This window comes from Trachurus japonicus, chromosome 5 (genome assembly GCF_045865225.1).
Source record: "Trachurus japonicus isolate A0001 chromosome 5, Traja_1.0".
Classification (NCBI taxonomy): Eukaryota; Metazoa; Chordata; class Actinopteri; order Carangiformes; family Carangidae; genus Trachurus; species Trachurus japonicus.
The window spans coordinates 21,395,578-21,415,640 of NC_140911.1; the positions used below are offsets into that span (position 1 = coordinate 21,395,578).

Below are 20,063 nucleotides of genomic sequence, written 5' to 3' on the forward strand. Positions count from 1 at the left end.
CCTCCGGCCGTATGTCTTGGACACTCGGGTGAAGAGAGGGGCTGAGCTGTCAACTGATCACCACCTGGTGGTGAGTTGGATCCGCTGGCAGGGGAGGAAGCTGGTCAGACTTGGCAGACCCAAGCGTATCGTGAGGGTCTGCTGGGAACGTCTAGCAGAATCCCCTGTCAGGGAGGTCTTCAACTCCCACCTCCGGGAGAGCTTTGACCGGATTCCGAGGGAGGCCGGAGACATTGAGTCCGAATGGACCATGTTCTCCACTTCCATTGTTGACGCGGCCGTCCGGAGCTGTGGCCGTAAGGTCTCCGGCGCCTGTCGCGGCGGCAATCCCCGAACTCGGTGGTGGACACCGGAAGTAAGGGATGCCGTCAAGCTGAAGAAGGAGTCCTACCGAGCCTGGCTAGCTCGGGGGACCCCCGAGGCAGCTGACGGGTACCGGCAGGCCAAGCGGACGGCGGCCCGGGCGGTCACGGAAGCAAAAACTCGGGTCTGGGAAAAGTTCGGGGAGGCCATGGAGGAGGACTACCGGTCGGCCTCGAGGAAATTCTGGCAAACCATCCGGCGCCTCAGGAGGGGGAAGCAGTGCTCCGCCAACACTGTTTACAGTGGAGGAGGGGAGCTGTTGACCTCGACGGGGGATATCGTCGGGCGGTGGAAGGAATACTTCGAGGATCTCCTCAATCCCACTGACACGCCTTCCGTTGAGGAAGCAGAGGCTGAGGATTCAGAGGTTGATTCATTCATCACCCAAGCTGAAGTCACTGAGGTAGTCCGGAAGCTCCTCAGTGGCAAGGCACCGGGGGTGGATGAGATCCGCCCTGAGTACCTCAAGTCTCTGGATGTTGCGGGGCTGTCGTGGCTGACACGCCTCTGCAGCATCGCGTGGCTGTCGGGGACAGTGCCTCTGGACTGGCAGACCGGGGTGGTGGTCCCTCTCTTCAAAAAGGGGGACCGGAGGGTGTGTTCCAACTACCGGGGGATCACACTCCTCAGCCTCCCGGGGAAAGTCTATTCCAGGGTGCTGGAGAGGAGAATTCGGCCGATAGTCGAACCTCGGATTCAGGAGGAACAATGCGGTTTTCGCCCTGGCCGTGGAACGCTGGACCAGCTCTACACCCTCCGCAGGGTGCTCGAGGGTGCATGGGAGTTTGCCCAACCAGTCCACATGTGTTTTGTGGACTTGGAGAAGGCTTTCGACCGTGTCCCACGTGGCATCCTGTGGGAGGTGCTCCGAGAGTATGGGGTCGGAGGCCCTCTGCTGAGGGCTGTACGGTCCCTGTATGACCGGAGCAGGAGCTTGGTTCGCATTGCCGGCAGTAAGTCAGACCTGTTCCCGGTGCGTGTTGGACTCCGGCAGGGCTGCCCTTTGTCACCGGTTCTGTTCATTATTTTTATGGACAGAATTTCTAGGCGCAGCCAAGTGCCGGAGGGGGTACGGTTCGGGAGCCACTTGATTTCATCTCTGCTTTTTGCAGATGATGTGGTCTTGTTGGCTCCCTCGAGCCAGGACCTTCAGCATGCACTGGGGCGGTTTGCAGCCGAGTGTGAAGCAGCTGGGATGAGAATCAGCACCTCTAAGTCCGAGGCCATGGTTCTCGACCGGAAAAAGGTGGCTTGCACCCTCCAGGTCGGGGGAGAGTTCCTGCCTCAGGTGGAGGAGTTTAAGTATCTTGGGGTCTTGTTCACGAGTGATGGGAGAACGGAGCGCGAGATCGACAGGCGGATCGGTGCGGCGGCCGCAGTAATGCGGTCATTGTATCGGTCCGTCGTGGTGAAGAGGGAGCTGAGCCGAAAGGCAAAGCTCTCGATTTACCGGTCGATCTACGTTCCCACCCTCACCTATGGTCATGAACTCTGGGTCATGACCGAAAGAACTGGATCCCGGATACAAGCGGCCGAAATGAGTTTCCTCCGCAGGGTGGCGGGGCGCTCCCTTAGAGATAGGGTGAGGAGCTCTGTCACCCGGGAGGAGCTCGGAGTAGAGCCGCTGCTCCTCCACATCGAGAGGAGCCAGCTGAGGTGGCTCGGGCACCTGTATAGGATGCCCCCTGGACGCCTCCCTCGTGAGGTGTTCCGGGCATGTCCCACCGGGAGGAGGCCCCGAGGAAGACCCAGGACACGCTGGAGTGACTACGTCACTCGGCTGGCCTGGGAACGCCTTGGGGTCCCCCCGGAAGAGCTGGAGGAAGTGTCCGGGGAGAGGGAAGTCTGGGGATCCCTGCTCCGACTGCTGCCCCCGCGACCCGGACCCGGATAAGCGGTGGACAATGGATGGATGGATGGATGGATAATATCAATTTAATGTCATCAGTGGGATCTATCAAAAAACAAAACAAAACTGTAATTTCCCAGCTTGGGATCAATATCTATCTATTGTAAAAGTAAATAAAGTGGTCATATGAGATGTCTGTTTCTTTATCTAGCAGCAGTTAGACTATGTGATAGATTATGCTTACATTTGCTGCTGACACTATGGATACACACTTGCTACTGAGGATTTAATTAACCTGATTTGTTTGTAACATCTGCTTCACAATTAAAACCACAATATGTTATTCTTGTCATTAATTTTGAGAATCCAGATGCAACAGCAGCTGTGTTTCATCTGATTTCAGCTTCAACACATTATGTGTTCAGTAACTATGTGCACTAGAAAAAGAAGAAACATTTTGGGCATGACTTGTGAGTGGAGGAAGAAGTGCTGTTTGGAGGTGCACATAAAGATATACACTGAAATAAGATGGCAACCGAAACACCTCTGTCAGCGTCATGTGATATGTTTCAGGTCAGTGTTGTCCCAGGGCTGCACGTGTGCAATCTGTTAAAGTTAATGCTATTCCAAATTCATCAGTGTGATACTAGTCTCACTCGCCAGACCCTCCTCCAGAGAAGAAGGTGTGATACTGACCTCTGGTGTCTGACTGAAGTAACAACATGCAAAATCATAACATTGAGAAAGATTCAGTATCTTAGAGGGACTGCTGCTGCTGTTGTATGTCAAGTTTCCAACTAAAATGAAAAGAAACATAATTGTTCAGGGCGCTGGACTGACTCAGTGTGTTAACTTCACAAAATTGAAAACTGATTCATAAAGTTGTAAATAGGTATATATTCACCAAGACCTTTCATTTTAAAATCAGTTGAAAGTTTTCATACATGTTTTTATTCATTGAATTTGTTTGCAGATTGCTTTCATATTTTCAAGATATTTTACAAAATTATTTTTTGTATTTGTGGGGGCTGTTTTATATTTACAGATCACAAATTAAGTCACCAACAAATCCTCCACTATATTTTACATGCCACTGTTCACTCTGCCCAACCTCTCTGATCTGTGATCCATAACATGAAGGACACGAGATAATCTGAGGTCAGAGGTAGTTCATCTATTTCACATCTGTATGCAACACTGCAGGCACTGGTATCTCATTTGTCTGAGCTGAAAACTGAGGGAAGCTAAAAGAGGAAATGCTGCTGTGGCTCCACTCTGATCTCAGGCTTTATGTAATTATTTAGCTTCTGAATATGATCAAACTTTTGAAAAATATTAAATAAAATAAAAAATTGAGTGTGGAAGTTGCTCTGTGGAAGCAAAACTTGGCTGCAGCACAAGGACATACAGAGAGTGTGGCAACTTTTATGTAACTTTAATTCCACTTTATGGCTCTGAGTCTTATAATTATTAGATCAAACCTGGATGATTTTTCATGGGAAAAGTGGGGAACAAAACATTACACTGTTCACATTCTTCAGGTCAATGAAATCAACTCTGAGCTCAACTGTGAGATGACAGAAAAAAGTCTCATAAAACATGAAATAACAAATTAAATTAAATTAATTATTCTGCTTCAGTCTCTCCTCCAGCATAAAACATCATAAATACTTTAGCAGACGCTGTGAACCAGGTGAAGTGAGGATTCATTTAAGCCGCGGGACCTTTGAAAACATTCATCCATCATCACTGTCGTCTCTCAAGTTTTAAAATATATATTGAGACAATATAACAGAATTTCTTTCATCCTGCAGGTCACCTGCGTGTCAGTGTGTTTACTGACTCGACTTGTGTGATTGGATGAGAAATGATGGTGGGGGAAAAAAACTGAAAGAGAAAAGTCCTTGTTGAGGTTCACAGTGTCTCTGGGGAGCAGGTCAGGAGAACCAGCGCTCATGGAGCGACCGCAGGAACTGAGTCTCCTCATCAGAGGAGGGAGGGGGGTCTGCAGGACACACACACACACACACACACACAATGTTAACAACTTCACATGACTAACATTACATTGAGTTAACACCAACATTAGGAAAACAAAAGAAACAACAATAACAATAATACATTTACTTTTATCAATTTGTTGATTATTTTCAGAAATGTCAGAAAGTCACAACTTCTCACTTGTGCAATATAAGAACACTAAAGTGTGTCCAAGCAAATTTCTGTCAGTAGAATTTCATGATATATTTCACATAGAAGAATACATAATATTATTGAATGGCCCCATCACTAAACTAATGTATTATGCCATGGGTAGGCTAGGCTGTACAGTTAGTGATAGATAGATAGATAGATAGATAGATAGATAGATAGATAGATAGATAGATAGATAGATAGATAGATAGATAGATAGATAGATAGATAGATAGATAGATAGATAGATAGATAGATAGATAGATAGATAGATAGATAGATAGATAGATAGATAGATAGATAGATAGATAGATAGATAGAGTAAGCAGAATCGATAATGGCATTGGTATGAATACAATGTTATTGACTCCCATCTCTACTTACATTCAAAGTTGTCCTCATCAACTAAATCGGATCCATCGTCACTTCTGAAAGGATCATCCGATTCCTCCGAGTCATCGTCATCATCATCGTTGTCGTTATTGTTGTCGTCATCGCTGTTGCTGCCGAGAAGATCTGCGATCTGTGGAGCAGAGACATCGCTGAGATTCCTCCAGAATCAAACAAGCAAACACAGAGGAAGGTGGACGAGGTGACGCCTGACAATAAGACTTTTAGAGCATCAAGTCAGGTGACGTCAGCTACCTCTGCATCTGTGGGGGAGTCGTCTCGGTCCCCGTTTTCTTGGTTGTCGTTATTGGCCAGCTCCTCTATGAGCGGGTCTGTGTCTATGTCATCGTCGTCATCGTCGTCGTCGTCCGTGTCTGAAGAATCATCGTCATCCTGGTCCTCATCGTCCTGCAGCAGAACAACGAGCAAAAACAAGACAGTGTTTATACTTCCAGATGGGTTTCAGTGAACCACAAACAGTTTTAAACTCATTCAACGTCAAAACAGTCAAACATCATGACATCATCATCATTAAATAACGAAACTCTGTGTGTGTGTGTGTGCGCGTCACCTCATCGTCATCTCCTTCTTCAGCCAGTTTCTGTCGTCCCACCTCATAGAGACGACACACTGTGTCCAGACTCACTGTGTCCTGGTTCTACAGAATCAGTTTACAAAGACAAAGAAGCAGCAGCAGAATAAATGAAAGAAAAATGAACAGCTACAAAGTACAACTATTGGCATGAAAAATAACTTCAATGATTAACTATCTAATCATTCAGCTGAACAGAGATTTAATTAGTAACTACTGACTGTAAACTGAAAATCTTCACATTAGTTGGATGATCATTCATTGATTTCAGATGATCAATATTTACGGCTATACAAGGGAACGGCTCCAGAACTGTTCACTGTTCAGAAAGCAGCTTAAATCAAACAAAGTACCTCAATGACAGCGAGGTAACAGTCTTTGTTGTCAGTGCACAGGTCGAAAATGTTCCTTTTCACATCCACCGTGGCTGGAAAAATAAGAGCAACAGTAAATATTATCCTGGAATAACAATTAATTCAGTAAGAAATTGTTGCACATGAAGAAACAACAGCAGAGGTGTGTGGTTATGGGAGACAACAGGTGCAGCTGCTGTGTTTGTTACCGATGGGTTTGTAGTCTGTAGCATCAAAGGTTCTGAATGACGAACCAAACGGACTCTTCATCTGCTGGTCCATAACATCATCATCATCATCGCCTTGCAGCATCGCTGCTCATCAGTGTGTGGAAAGACAAAAAAAACACACACAATATGTTACTGTTGTACAAAATACACATTAATAATAAATAGACACACACACACACACACACACACATGTCCGTACCTCCATACATGATGGTGGCGTTGCTGTTGAAGACCACCCTGCACTGGTCCAGGGCAGGGACAGTGTGCAGGAGGTGGAACGTCCTCAGGTCCCACTGTCAGCTCCTGTCAAGGCCGACAACTACAGAGCAACACACACACACACTCTACACACTCACCACACAGTCAGTCTGTGCAGCCTCATGGTCACTGCCCTTCCTCATGTTTAGCAACCGTTAAAGGATACGATCTCAGTGTTGATGATGACCTCCAGGCCGTTGGGATGGAAAACGCCACTGATGTCCATGTTGAACTTGTCGAACTTGTGGATGGCCCGAGACGCTCTCACGTCCCACAGCACGCCGTCGTTCAGCACCAGGTCGTCAGTGGGGTTGAAAGTGGCGCAGTTCCTCTTGTAGTTGTTGGCCAGGGCCGGGTCGTTAAGGGTCAGAGTCTTTTGACCCGTCTGGATGTCGTAGATCTGCAGCACAGGCAGAAAGAAGATGAGAGAAGCTGAATGTGAACAAGGGGGATGTGATCAGTGGAAATGAAGCTTGACAGGTGCATTGTGGGTACCCTACATGTGCAATTTGGTCCTTAGTGCCGATGATTCTGTCCTGAGAGAGTTTACTGAACTCGACGTAGTGGTCGTCTACAAAAGAGTTCCTGGGGAAAAACATGCAATGTGTCAGGAACATCCAGACGACATGGTCCAATCACCATGAGTGCAAAATCCAAATTGAGTGTGTGTGTGTGTGTTTTACTTCAAGCTAAAGACACCGTCCATACTCCAGAGGGCCGACAGTGGGACGCTCCAGGACGCAGAGGTGAGCAGCAATTTCCCGTCCTGAGGGAAACACAAACGTTACAACAAGTCACACGACAGACCAGACACTGGATTTCCTGGACTTACAAAAAGTGACACCTGCTGATTATTTCCTAATCTATGAAATAAACTCAAAGAAAAACAATGATTTGTTGTTATCTAGAGAATTATTTCTATAAAAAAGACAAAGTAAATTATAAAACCTGCAGCACCTGGCAACCCTGAGACTTTGTGGTAAACATGCACTCTCTCACCTGTCACTCAAAGAGGCCATACCCTCAGACCAAAGCTTTACTGGTTAATGAATTGTGAACAGGGTAAGTTCTATAAACAGTGTTTTAGTACCAGGCTGTAAACACACTGTTGGACATTTTAACATAGGAGTCTATGGGGACTGACAGATAAACAACAATCTAAAACTCATTATAAAGCCCTTTGATATAACAGAGTAATGAACGTATTCCCTCAGAGTTACCAGTCACGAGACTTTACATGATACTACATGCACAGTTTAAACACCACCATTCCTCCCAGTGGCGCTGTTTTGAAACTGACTGCTCACTATGGACAAATCTATCTGTGTTGTATATGTTGTATTATTTAATTTCATAAATATTTAACCCATTTGATCGATCTTAAAAGAAAAAACAGGAGAGGCAACAGCACGTGTGTATAACAAGTGTACTGTAGAGCGTACCCTGGAGGGCTCGAGGTGTGTGATGGCTGATGTGTGGCAGGTGTAGTTGGCCTCCTCCTCTCCTGAGTAGACGTTGTAGAACTTGAGGTGACCGGAGCAGGTTCCCAGCATCAGGAAACGCTCACGGGCGGAGAAGGCACAACAGGTGAAGCCGCTCTCGTCTCCGTCGCCCTCATGGAAGACCGACATGGGACGAAATCTAAAGACAGGAAAGAGATGAGGAATGACGTTCTGCGACCTGTTGTTATTGTCCATTTTGAGAGCACACACTCACACGTGTCCAGCTGTTCAGCTGAACGACTGAATGACCAAGTTACCTGCTAAATATCAGATGTCTGTCCAGACAGCCTCTGTCCACTCCCCCGTACTTTGGGTACAGCACCCTGCTGCCCAGGCGGGCGGTGAAGTTGGGTGACGCCTGCCGCCTCTGCTTGGGCTCCGGGCATCGGTGGGGGGTGAAGAGGGAGAAGGGGGGGCAGGTGGTGACGGGGTTGGGGCAGCGAGCGTGCTGCTCCCTCAGGTACTCTGTGATGATGCTGTCGAGGGTCGGGGGCGAGGGCAGGTGGCGCTCCAGCTGCTTCTTCATGGCTGGAGTCTGATCAACAGAGAGAAAAGGTTAAATCCTAACATCAACATGCCCAGATGTTACTGCGAGGAGCAGCAGGTGTTTGTTGTCTGGTTTGGTCCAATTCCCATCTTTTAATTTTTGCCTGTTCTCTAACATACAGATTCATAATCACATAACGTGCTCTGAACCTGAGCTGCACCTCATCTCTGAATCCTGCTGCTGCTGGTTTAGCATAGTTGACCCACAGTGGTTAAAGTGTGGAGTTAGTCACATATGCTTTGAAAAAACTTGATGAGTTTTTAAGAAATTCAATGTAATAATTAGATGCATATCGAAGCCGTCTCTGACCTGTATGAAAGCACCGTGGTCAGACTTCTGCTTCAGTGCGCGAAGTTTTTTCCCTGAGTTGCAGTTGGTCGCCGGTCGTTCCCTGGAGAACAAAATCCGGCCGACCAGATGTGAGACCTGCCCGTGAGGGTGAGGAGGGGGTGTGGGAGGCGGAGGGGCAGAGCCAGGTAAAGCGGAGCACGAGGGGTGAGGGCTGACAAGGGAGCGAGAGGGAGGAGGGGACGAGGTGGAGGGGACCGCAGTGACGGAGGACACGGGGGAGGATGCGACGTGGCCGGCCACACGAGAAGCAATCCCGCCGGAGAGCCGGCAAGTCCTGGGGATCAGTGAGGAGGAGGAGGAGGAGGGGGGAGGGGTGACGCAAGAGTTCGGACACAGGGCCCCCACGGATAGATTTGCCTCTTTGACCAGAGTGTTGGCCGTGTCGTGCAGTCCTTTAGCCACGAGGTGGTTCCTGATCAGCATGAGGAGCTCCTTCTCGGAGAAGGTGATCCGTGATTGGGCGACCACGTTTGCCTTCTGCAGACGAGCCAGTGAGACGTCGGTGCCCATGAGGAGGGGCTTCCCGGACACTCGCTCCGTCATCTCGGCGGCGTACCTACAGAAGCGGACGTGCTCGCTGCGTTTGTCCTGCAGCACCGGCTCCTTCATCAGCTGGGGAGGTTGGTACATTGGAAACAATACGTCAACAATTCTAGGTGCACATATTTCACTGTTTTCCTAAAATCATCCACCTTTCAGCTTGTGAACTCTGAGCATCAACTACAAACACAAACCTCTATTTTTTAGTTGAATAACAAAATATATTCATTCTGCACCAGGAGATACATCTTCACCAAAATGCACAGAGTGATGCCAAATCATGAGAACAACACATGTGTGTAATGTAGCCGTTATAATTCAAAATGAACTCCTGCTTCAGAATTTTGTCTTTTTTTTGAAAATATTGTCCCTTGAAGAGATTCCTGGGTGAAGCTCTTGTGCTCACCTGCTGGATGTGGCCACTGGTGAACAGTGGCAGTTTGCTGATGATCTGTCTGATGGCTGAGCTGCGGGAGAGTCCGACCAGAGCCTTGCAGGCCAGAGAGCGGATCAGGTCGGCATCTGTGATGGGCATCTTCACTGATAGCAGAGACAGGAGCACCTGGGAAAGACAAGATTAATGGATGGAGTTTATTTCATTTTCTTTCCTCCTTTTTTTTTAAAACTATATTATGACATACCTCATCAGTTAAAGGGGAGCTATTAAGCTTTTCCAGCTTTTCAGACACATATCTTTAAAATGTTGGATACTCGCTTTAGAGAACGTGGAAGTGCCATATCATGAGGTAGGCACGTTTTGAAGTTGTTGAAGTAATCCCCAGTGGCACTTTCAGGACCTCTCAGCCACTGCAAACGCTCAAGTTACTTCTAAAGTCTCACTTCGTAACGTCACAACTTGAGCAGAAGTCCCATGGCAACTGGCCTCAGTGCCCAATGAAGTTGCAGTGGCAGCCTGCAAAATTATATTCATTGCACACAAAAACACCGATACAGAACTTCCCTAACCCCACGTCTGCCAACCGTATCTTTCACTGCTTATCTGATTTACTCTACTTATACTTTTATGTTGCACAGTGCTCAAAAAAGTCCAATGTAAAATTATACATTTTTCATTTTGTTCATACCTTTATACCGTTGTTGTTCTGCACCACTTGCCACATGTGGGCCAGCACCCTGTTGTGGGGGGCGGGAGCCTGCTGGGGGTGGAGGGACGGCCTGAGGGGGGTGACAGCGAAAGCGCCCACGGTGTTCAGGCTCTGGTCTGGAGCGCACACACAGTTTATTATCACCTGAGAGGGTCAGAGGTCAGAGGGTGAGTTCAGGTTGACAGAGAGGAAACACGAACACGAAACAACACGAAGAGCAGGAATTTAAAAAAATCTTAAAGTCATCTTACCTGCAGCGCCGATTTCTGGATCTCGGCGTCATTGACAAACACCTCACCCTCTGCGACACCCAGGATGATGCTCATACCTGCAGCAGAGGCGAGGAAGACCCAAAGGCTGAAACTCCTGAAACTGTTTCAGTTAGATGAAAGACAGAACAAAAGAGTTCTACCCACCCACGGTGGAAACGAGAGACCTGGTTTCATCCACGACCTCCACAGTGTCTGCTAGGACCAGCTGGACTTTCGGAACCACCGTCAGGATGGCCAGGATGTCCAAGGCGTAACGCACAGTGTCGCTCCTGCTCAGACACAGAGAGGACCGACGCAGACAGAAACAAGGTGTGAGAGGCTTCTCATGTACACATACAGTCTCAAACCGCGGTGAAAACGTAACCAACCAACAAACAGAGAGACTTTTACCTCCCGTAGTAAGTCCTCCAGTCACAGGCGGCGGATATGAGCTGCAGCATCAGAGGGACACAGGACAGCTTGTGGAAAACCTCCACGGGTTCCCAGTGGAGCTGAGGAGGTCCGCACTCGATGAGGAACTCCATCATCTCAATAACCTGCTCTCTGGTGTAAGTGTACGCCTTGAGACACACACAGACAGAAAGTATATGTGGGCAGAGCATTGGTAGAACACACTGTAAGGATGTTTATGATGTTCTTCTTCCTGAGAAAAAAAGATTCACTAAAAGCAGTGATGCACTGACTGATGAAAATGGCCAAACAGAAAATGTCTGGTTTTATTTACACTAAACTATATAGAAGATCTTAAAAAAAAAATTTTTTTTGTCTTATTTAGTTTTAGACAGAACAAAGTGGATTATAATGAATCCCCCCCACACACCTTGTAAAACGGCTGCTGGGGAACGATGGTGCCTTCGTCTGCATGCAAAGACTGCTTCACCTGTTCAGCCTTCACAGCCAGATGAGCCTCAAAGTACCTTCAATAAAGTGAAAGAGACGATCAGTAATGTAACACAGATGCAGCAGGCAGAGCTCTGAAGCCCGGGACCGGACACACCCATCCATGTACCTGCGCAGGGCCATGCAGGTGTGCTTGGCCGTCTGCCGACTGGAGAAGACCTGGTCGTCACTCAACATGGACACTTCGTTCGCCATGTTGAGGATCTCCAGAGTGCTGATCTGCAGGGAGGGGACAGAGACTTTAGTTCACACATTATCAAAAGGCACCACAGGTGACATTGGTACGTGGTTCAGCACTGACCAGGTTGACGAGTCTGCGCAGACCGTCCTGGTGGTCGAAGAGCTGCAGCACGGCCCTGAACGAGAAGGAGATGGAGAAGAACATGGTGGCGTGGCAGACGCCTGAGGTGTGGGACGACTCCAGCAGCCACAGGGCGTAGGACACCATGCCCGACAGCACGCTGTCCGGGAGCATGCACACCTACAAAGACCAGAATATGAGGTGCAGTCCAACTGTAGTCACTTCATCCACAACCAAGCTTTTAAAGCTATAGTTAAACATTTTGGCAAATTCGCCTATTGCCATAATCCCTGTAGTCATAGCAGTAGGTTCATTACCTTTAATTATTGGTGCATTTTGTTTTGAGATCCACGGGGCAGAGACGTAAGCTGCTCAGCGAACACAATGGAGGTGAACGGTGCAGGTCCCCTGTCCCTCAAAACTCAGATACACAACTCAACATCTCAAAAACGCAAGTTGTGTGACCTGCACATTCACCACGCTATGAAATAATAACGTATAATTACCTAACATCATGACACATGCAGCAAATACTCAGAACTACTTGAGCTTATTAAATCACTCCGCCCAGCAGCCGTGTCTGTAATGTAGTTCTGGCTACGCATTTGACTTGAAAACAACACTGTCTCCTAATGTTACATTTCATAGCGTGGTGAATGTGCAGGTCACAACTTCTCCACGAGAGCGGTTTGGAGATGTTGGATTGTGTATCTAATGAGTTTTGAGGGACAGGGGTCCAGTACCGTTCACCTCCATTGTGCTCACTGAGCAGCTCACGTCTCTGCCCCGCAGATCTCAAAACAACATGCACCGATAATTAAAGGTAATGAACCTACTCCTACGACTATAGGGATTATGGCAATAGGCGAATTTGCCAAAATGCTGAACTATCCCTTTAAATCATGTAAATGTTTAACCAGAACAAATCAACATGAAGGTCAAGGTTAATCATACAACCCTGACTCACAATACATATTTATTATATTGATTTCAGCAGCTAAAATGGTCTGGATTGGCGATTCATCCTTGTTAAAAGGTCTAAATCAGTTGTTTGTGTGTGCTGACCGTACCCTCTCCATAGCATCCTGGTTATAAGCCAGGTAGTACAAGCAGAGAGAGACTCCTGTTGCTGCCATCGACGGCCTCGGGATCTCCAGGAGTCTCTGCACTCCTCCATGAGCGATGAACTCTGCTGCAAACTTTTTATGGAGTAGCAGCGAGGCGAGATACTGAGAGAAGGAGACGGAAAAAAAACTTTAGAGTTCAGTTTATTCATCATGATGATCCCACTGATTCAGAACAGGAAGAGTGTTTTTTTTTTTTCTTGAAGTGATCGTTGTTTCTTAGCACCTGCATAAATGCTTGTGCACCAGTTCATGTTTCTAGAGCACAGCAGCTGTGAGCATCAAACCACACAGGCCAGGAGTTTGTCAGTTTTGAAAAAAAAAAAAACCGATGGAGTCAAAGACAGTTTAGGTTTCTATAAATAAAATATTATTCTTTAAAATAATGTCTGTGGGGGCGGTGCATGGCGCAGTGGTTGGAGTGGCTGCAGTCCTCGACGCAGGCGTCCCCGGTTCGAGTCCCGCGTCGGGCGGACCTTTCCTGCGTGTCATTCCCCCTCTCTCTGCCTCCCCCTTTCCTGTCTATCTCACTGTGCTATCAAATAAAGGCAGAAAGGCCAAAAAATATACTTAAAAAAAAAAAAAATGTCTGTGAAATAAAGCAAAAAATAGGACAAGCTGTGAGTTCACCCCTCTGGGCCACCATGCACAGTATTCAGCAATTTTGTGATGTAAAAGGTGAAAAACCATTACGTTAAGGTTGCTACATTGCATGTGTATGGAGCTGTGTAGAGCCCCACCCACAAAGGTGAAGCTTATCCTGCAAACACAGACTCTTCTGAGGGGAGGGGCTGGGAGATAAATGAGCTGCACTCGTCTAAAACTACGTAATTCACAGTAATGATTAAAGAGTTTGTAAATGAAAATTAAACATGATGTGTTTAGAAAATATTTCGAGCTGTTTTCACAAATGTTAATGATGATCTCAAAATGTTTACACAGGTTTACATAGGTTAATGTTTATTTTTGTTGTCAAATATAAATCAGAGAGGATTCACTGTTATTTATTGTGCTGTGTCTGATCATACAGATGTTTGTATTTGGACTTTTGTTCTCAAACTGAACAACCTTCAGACTTGAGGGCAGCGACCAGTGTCGTGTGGAGAAGATGAGTCTAATTGTAAGAATGATCGTCATGACTTTAGTGGATCTCCTCATGGAGGCTTGTAAAGATGACAGTCTTACCAGGAGGGCGTCAAAGATGAGCTGGACGTTCTTGGTCTGACGGAGGTCGATGTAGTTCATGAGCAGTGAGCGAGTGTCCAGCTGCATGAAGACGGCCAGCAGCTGCAGAGGAGACAGAGATTACTGACCTGAGACCATTTAATAAGAGAAAAGAGATTAATGAGAGCAGGATGAAGCTGCTGACTGTAGCCTCAGGAGGAAAGACAAAAAGAAACTCTGATATGATTTCACATTTCAACATGTCAGGTTTCTCTATTCATCTCACTTTTTTTGTCATTTCCATCCAGTTTAAAATGTTAAAATTAAAAGGAAAGGTGTGAAGTCTATGAAGAAAAAGTGAGTTTGAAACAAGTTTTGTTGACTTGGTGTGCTTGTTTTGATTTTGTTTATATACTTAAATTTGCATTTATTGCTAACACACTTCAAATAAACGTAGGAATTCATAATCAATCAATTAAATAATAGGGCAATAAAGATACTCGACAAGTGTTGTCTGGTGGACCATCTGATTTCAAACAACAACTGTGGCACACATCATGTGGATATGTGACACACGGATTCAAGCTCCTCCCTCTGATGTTGGATTTTAGGGAATATCATGATTGATGATTTAAGGGCAACAAACACATCCTTCGAAACAAATTACTCAACATGGGATGTGAACAAAAAGTGTGTGTAAGATCCAGATTTTTTTTTTCTTCCATCTTTAAAAATATCTCTAATTCCCTTTCCGTTAGTAAACTTCTTCCCAGATATCTGATGATATTTTTGTTTCATTTGTTTTACCTTGTTGTTTGTGATCTGTTGAGAACGAGTGGTATTTTGTTTGTTTGTTTTGGGCCTCACCTCCTGGTAATCTCCAAGCGGTGTCAGATACTGCAGGATGAGCCTCTGCTCCATGGTCGGACTCAGCGGCGAGAGGCAGTACTCGGAACCAATCACCATCCAGCTCATCTCGGACCAGGAAGTGCTGTTGGTTGGTTGGTTGCTGGCGTCGGTCTTGTCCGCCTCCTCGTCGGCCTGGCAGGACGAGCTGGAGGTGAAGTTGAGCTTCTGCTTTGCCTTCCTCCCGTTCTCCTTCACCGCCGGCCTTTTCCCTCCTCCTCCTCCTCCTGGCTTCTCCTCCGTCTCCCTGGAGGCGGGGTCCGGACTCGCTTGGTACACAAAGTCTGGGAGCAGTCGGGCGGAGCTGGGCCCGCCGCTGCCGTTTTTCTGGGCCGAACTCATCAGGGACAGAGACTTGTCCTTGTCCGCCGTCCTGCTGCTCTCTCCGTTTTTCTCTCTTCTGTCCTCGTCCTCCCCCACAGCCTCCCCCTCCGTCTGGTCCTGCTGCTCTGCTGCGGCGCTCGAGGTCTGAGCTGCGTCCACCTGAGAGTCCTGAGGTAGATTCTTGGTCGTGGTCGGACTCGAGTGATTCTTGGCCTCTTCGGTTTGCAGCTCATGAAGACGTCGAATCATGACGGGCACCTGGAACGGGTGGTTTTGTTATAGATCTACGTTCTCACAGAAACTAAAAGCACACTATTCTGCAAATTATGTGCAAAGCTTAAATTAAAACTTTGCAAACCAAGATCCAGAAAAGATTAGAAAAAAGAGAGACAGTCAGAAGGACTCAAAGGGAAAAGAGATCTTTAAAAATCAATGGGTCAGAACTGAATTGTGTACTTTGCATGTTTTGTATATTGTATTGTTTTGTACCACAGTTACATTTGCAAAACATTACTGTGCCAGGTCAGCCACCAGGCGCCATGACACACATCAACTTCATTTAACTGGTGGAGGTTTGTGGAAATGTCTCATGACATGTAAACTTTATCACCCTTGGTCCAAGTCCAGAGTGATTGACAGGAGGTTTTTAACGTGATGTGTGTGACGCTCACCAGCCGAGCGTTCTCCTCCCTGTAGCTTGTCGCCACTTCCTGGTTGCTCATGGCTCTGGCCAGCAGCCCTGTGGAGTAGACGCACAGTGGCCGCTCGGCCTCGTGGGCCCAGCTGAACAGTTTCTCCACCAGTCCTTCCTGTGGCGCGCACAGAGAGAGAGCAGCACTCATCATTGTCTCAGCAGGATAAACATTGAGACACTACGATTCAGCTGTAAACTCAACACAGTAATTAATCATTCATCTGTTTTCTTACTGGACCTTCAACAAAAGACCCCGCCCCCTTCATTATCCACCATCTAATCAAGAGGAGTTAACGCTGACATGAAACTACAGTTCAACTCCTTCAGTTTCACCTTCTCCTGGAAGACGACGGCCGTCTCCAGACCCGGCATGATGTTCTGGAGCAGGCGGCAGGCGGCCGTGTTGAGGGTCAGCTCTCTGCTGGTCATAATGTATGTGTCCAACAGCTGGAAAACAAAACACACACAACACAGAATAATCAGTTTAGACTTAATCCACATGTACAAATACTATCAACAAACACAATGTTAAATTATGTTGCCTCCTTATATAAACATTAAATTCTTAAATGAAGAGATGTCATTAATTAACTTACCGGTTGATCAAAATAAAATGACTCACTTCAAGATTTAGCGTCAGGTTATCAAAACTTTGATCATTTGCTGCTTGTGCTATCCTGTGTGAGTTTTTAAAATACTCTTTCTTTTTTTTAACTGAAGAACAGACTAATTGTGATCGCAAAGCTGCGAAGCTGTGGCCTGGCTGTGGCTGTGGGAAGTTTTAATGTGTTTTTTCACTCCCTGTTGACATTTCACAGACTAAAACCAATTGTCCATTCATCAGGACAATAATCAGCTCATCAATAAGTGAAGGCCCTGGCTGCATGCTCTCCTCCAGCACGCTACCGCATGATGGACGAGCGCTCAGCCCTTCACACACTTCAAGCTGTTCTCACCGCATTAGTGAAGTCATCATTCATGAAGAGCATCTTCAGGAGTTGTCCCAGCATGCACTCTGGGTCAGCTCGTCCTGCACAGTCGGACACGAGAGTTAAACTCAACAACCACAACGACAGTTACAAATGGAGCTCAACAATCTGCTGCTTTAGGAACTTTTTGTTGCGTTGCTGGATTTTCACCTGGGTGACGGTCGTCAAACGGATCGGGGTCGGCCAGGTAATACTCTCTTGTCTCCCGTTCGATCAGCTCAGATATTCTGCAGAGGACACACAGATGAGACACGGCCACCTCCCTCAGACGGACAGATGGACAGAGAGCGTCCAACATTTAGATCTGAGAAAACAAACCACTACTGACTGAGTGAGGATGGACACCAGCCTCTCCGTGGTGCCACGCTGCGCTTCCTCCCATTCGTCCAATAACGCGGCGAGCTCTGCCTTGGCATCTGCCATATTAGCAACCGCCATGGCAGCCGACGCGGCAGCTGAAAATGCAGACGACAGGGTAGATGAGATGACGTCCGATAACGCAGATGAAAAGGCAGATGTCATGGCAGCTAGTTGGTGTTCTTCTGGAGAAGACATCGCTGCCTGCGGGATGAGAGGAGGAATGGATGAAGAGGAGGAAGGAAAAGGAGAAGAGGAAGGAGGGCTACATGACAAACAAGTTGTTCTGATGCTTCGTTATCTTTTAAAAAAAATCAAATCAAAATTATCCTGCTAGTTGCAACTTCATTTTTCACATGATAGAAAACTGAATATTTGGGGTTTTTCAGATGTTTGATGGTCAAGGTAAAATGTAACAACTCAAGATGCCACACTAGAACACATGACTGTGTGAAAGTGTAATTTGTCTATAGTGTTTCTAGATACATTGTAAAGTGTTTCTAGACACATCGAAACTAAATCTTTATTGAAAGCCTACTAATCCAGATTCTAAAAATAATACTAAAATAATTTTTGCTCTATACAAAACAAAACAAAAACTTGTTCCCTTACAAGCAAATCAATACAAATACAATCTCGCAGAACCACACTGAACCTCATTTATAATGTTACGTTGTGACACATTTGAGTTTTTTCACACAAATGGAGCTGTATAGGTTGGTAAATAACATTGTGCAACATATTCTCAATACTTTTTTGTTTTCAGATTTCTGTCACACATTATGTATCCATACCCTCTAACCTGTGGTTGATTGATCATCTCTGTCCTAGTTTTGTCTTTCATTGCTTGTGTTTTGCACATTAAGCACCTTGTAAATTTGTTTATAGAAGGTGGTGAATAAAGTTGGTATATTTTTGACACTTTATACTGTTGTTATTACTTGTTTTTTTCCATTTCATCTATTACAGTACAGGTGCATCTCAATTAATTTGAATATTATGGAGAAGTTTATCAGTGTCAGTAATTCAATTAAAAAAGTGAAAGTAATACATTATATTATAGATCCATTACACACAGAATGAAACATTTCATGTCTTAATTTATTGAATTTCTTTTAATTGTAATGATTATGGCTTAAATGTAATAAAGACCTAAAATTCTGTACCTTGATCAAATTGAATATTACAAAAGACCAATTTCAAAACGCATTGTGTTGGCCTTCTGAAAATATGCACTATACTTAGTTGGGGCTACTTGACTTTAACTACTGAAATTGACTTTTCCATGATAATCTGATTTACTGAGATGCACCTGTACATTTCCTCAGTGTTGCATCAATAAAAGTTAATATCTTATCTGATGATTTGTACATTGCACTTTTGACAGTTTTGATAATATTTCACTTCACCGTGAAACTGTTATACACTTTCTCTTCTATTCTGTGGAGGCTACACCTGCATATACTTTGTAAATGAAGTACGAAGACCATACGGACACCTGGGCACGGACCCAGGTCTAACTTTAAAGCCCTCACACCTGAGCTCGTCCGTCCGTCCTCCTGACTGTTTTGTTTCCTGACACTCACCCTCAGCCTGAGCGAGACTCGACGTCGAGGCATCGCGGCAGCTCGTTGTGTCCGACCAGCGGCAGACAGACACCGGGAGCTGAAGGCGCCTGTGTGGTGTCGGGAGTCCGCACCAACAGGTGTCCTCAGCCCGGGACAGCAGCTGTCCCCCCCCCCGCTCTCAGAGACTCTCTCAGCTAACGCGGTAAGCAGGTTGCGGTTAGCAAACTTAGCTAACCCGCCGACGTCTCCGCTGCCTCTTGAGCTTCGAGTGCATTTTCCCCTCAAACTACGACCGGGCTCGGTGCTCGCCCTCCCTCCCCCGGCGGCTGTGGCCCGGAGATAAGGAGAGGAGTCGGGCTGCAGCAGCGGCAGCGGCAGCAGGCAGCGTGTTGACAGTCAGTCGCCTCATGTCAGTGGCCAGCAGCAGCAGCCTCAGCTAGCGACTTCACACACGCTTAAAATGTTTCACTCACCTGGAGATGGACGTCCTCCTCCGGGCGGCGCTTCTCCGCTTCACCCGCTCTTTGTACCCACTCTGCTCGGTTCACGGTCAAACGAAACGACGCGGACGTTAAACGTTTTTTTGGGGGGATAAAAAAAAAAGTTTCACGTTTATTTTCAAACTTCTCCCGGTGGCCGCACGTAACGTCACCGAACGGTGGTCGACGTTAGATGACGACAGACGGCGAGACACATCATGGGAGTTGTAGTTCGACCGTTACAACGGGCCTGAGAGCGAATCAAGATTTTCATGCATTTATTTATTATAGCCTACAAATTAATATGATTGTTTTGTTTTGCATAAATTAAAATGATAAATAATTATTTTGAACCAGGAAAGCAGCGGTGGTGGACGGCTCCTCTCTCTTCGCTGCAGGACGAAGAAAGAAGATTCAGCCATCAGGGTTTTTTTTATTCTTCTGCAAATGCGATGAGCTGACAGACAAATTAATTTCCCTTTGGAGATTCAAAAAGTAGTTCGTTGTTGTATTCGTATGTATAATACTAAACCACAAAAGAAGAGTTTCACCGAGCACTGCGCATATTCTGCATCAGCATCTCGTGTTTTGTGCTTTATTGCCCATAAAACAAAACCAAAAAAAAGATTTCACAGGTAAAAGTTGTAAATCATAAATAAGATTTTTTATTTTTATTTTTTTCACCATAGAAAGTCTCATCTGTCTATTTGG

The 20,063-nt window shown here is 46.2% G+C and overlaps 1 protein-coding gene across 2 annotated transcripts; it reads right to left on the reverse strand.

The window, feature by feature from the left end:
- Positions 1-3,626: 3,626 nt before the first annotated feature.
- On the reverse strand, positions 3,627-19,526 carry LOC146987542 (DDB1- and CUL4-associated factor 1-like). 2 transcript variants are annotated; one of them, XM_085776723.1, is made up of 30 exons: positions 19,347-19,526; positions 17,277-17,509; positions 17,099-17,175; positions 16,916-16,989; positions 16,293-16,406; positions 15,937-16,074; positions 14,903-15,523; positions 14,057-14,158; positions 12,818-12,976; positions 11,748-11,927; positions 11,556-11,665; positions 11,367-11,463; positions 10,937-11,106; positions 10,691-10,815; positions 10,526-10,602; positions 10,254-10,418; positions 9,575-9,730; positions 8,587-9,240; positions 7,988-8,265; positions 7,671-7,869; positions 6,912-6,994; positions 6,729-6,813; positions 6,395-6,628; positions 6,170-6,263; positions 5,950-6,054; positions 5,741-5,814; positions 5,367-5,453; positions 5,051-5,203; positions 4,790-4,928; positions 3,627-4,217 (listed from the first exon to the last, which is right to left on the reverse strand). In XM_085776723.1, the coding sequence occupies exons 2-30, from the start codon at positions 17,501-17,503 to the stop codon at positions 4,150-4,152; spliced, it is 4,845 nt and encodes a 1,614-aa protein (XP_085632849.1). In that variant the 5' UTR covers positions 17,504-17,509; positions 19,347-19,526; the 3' UTR covers positions 3,627-4,149. The 2 variants fall into 2 exon arrangements, with proteins under 2 accessions (XP_085632849.1, XP_085632848.1); XM_085776722.1 differs by having other exon boundaries at positions 18,892-19,526.
- Positions 19,527-20,063: the final 537 nt, after the last annotated feature.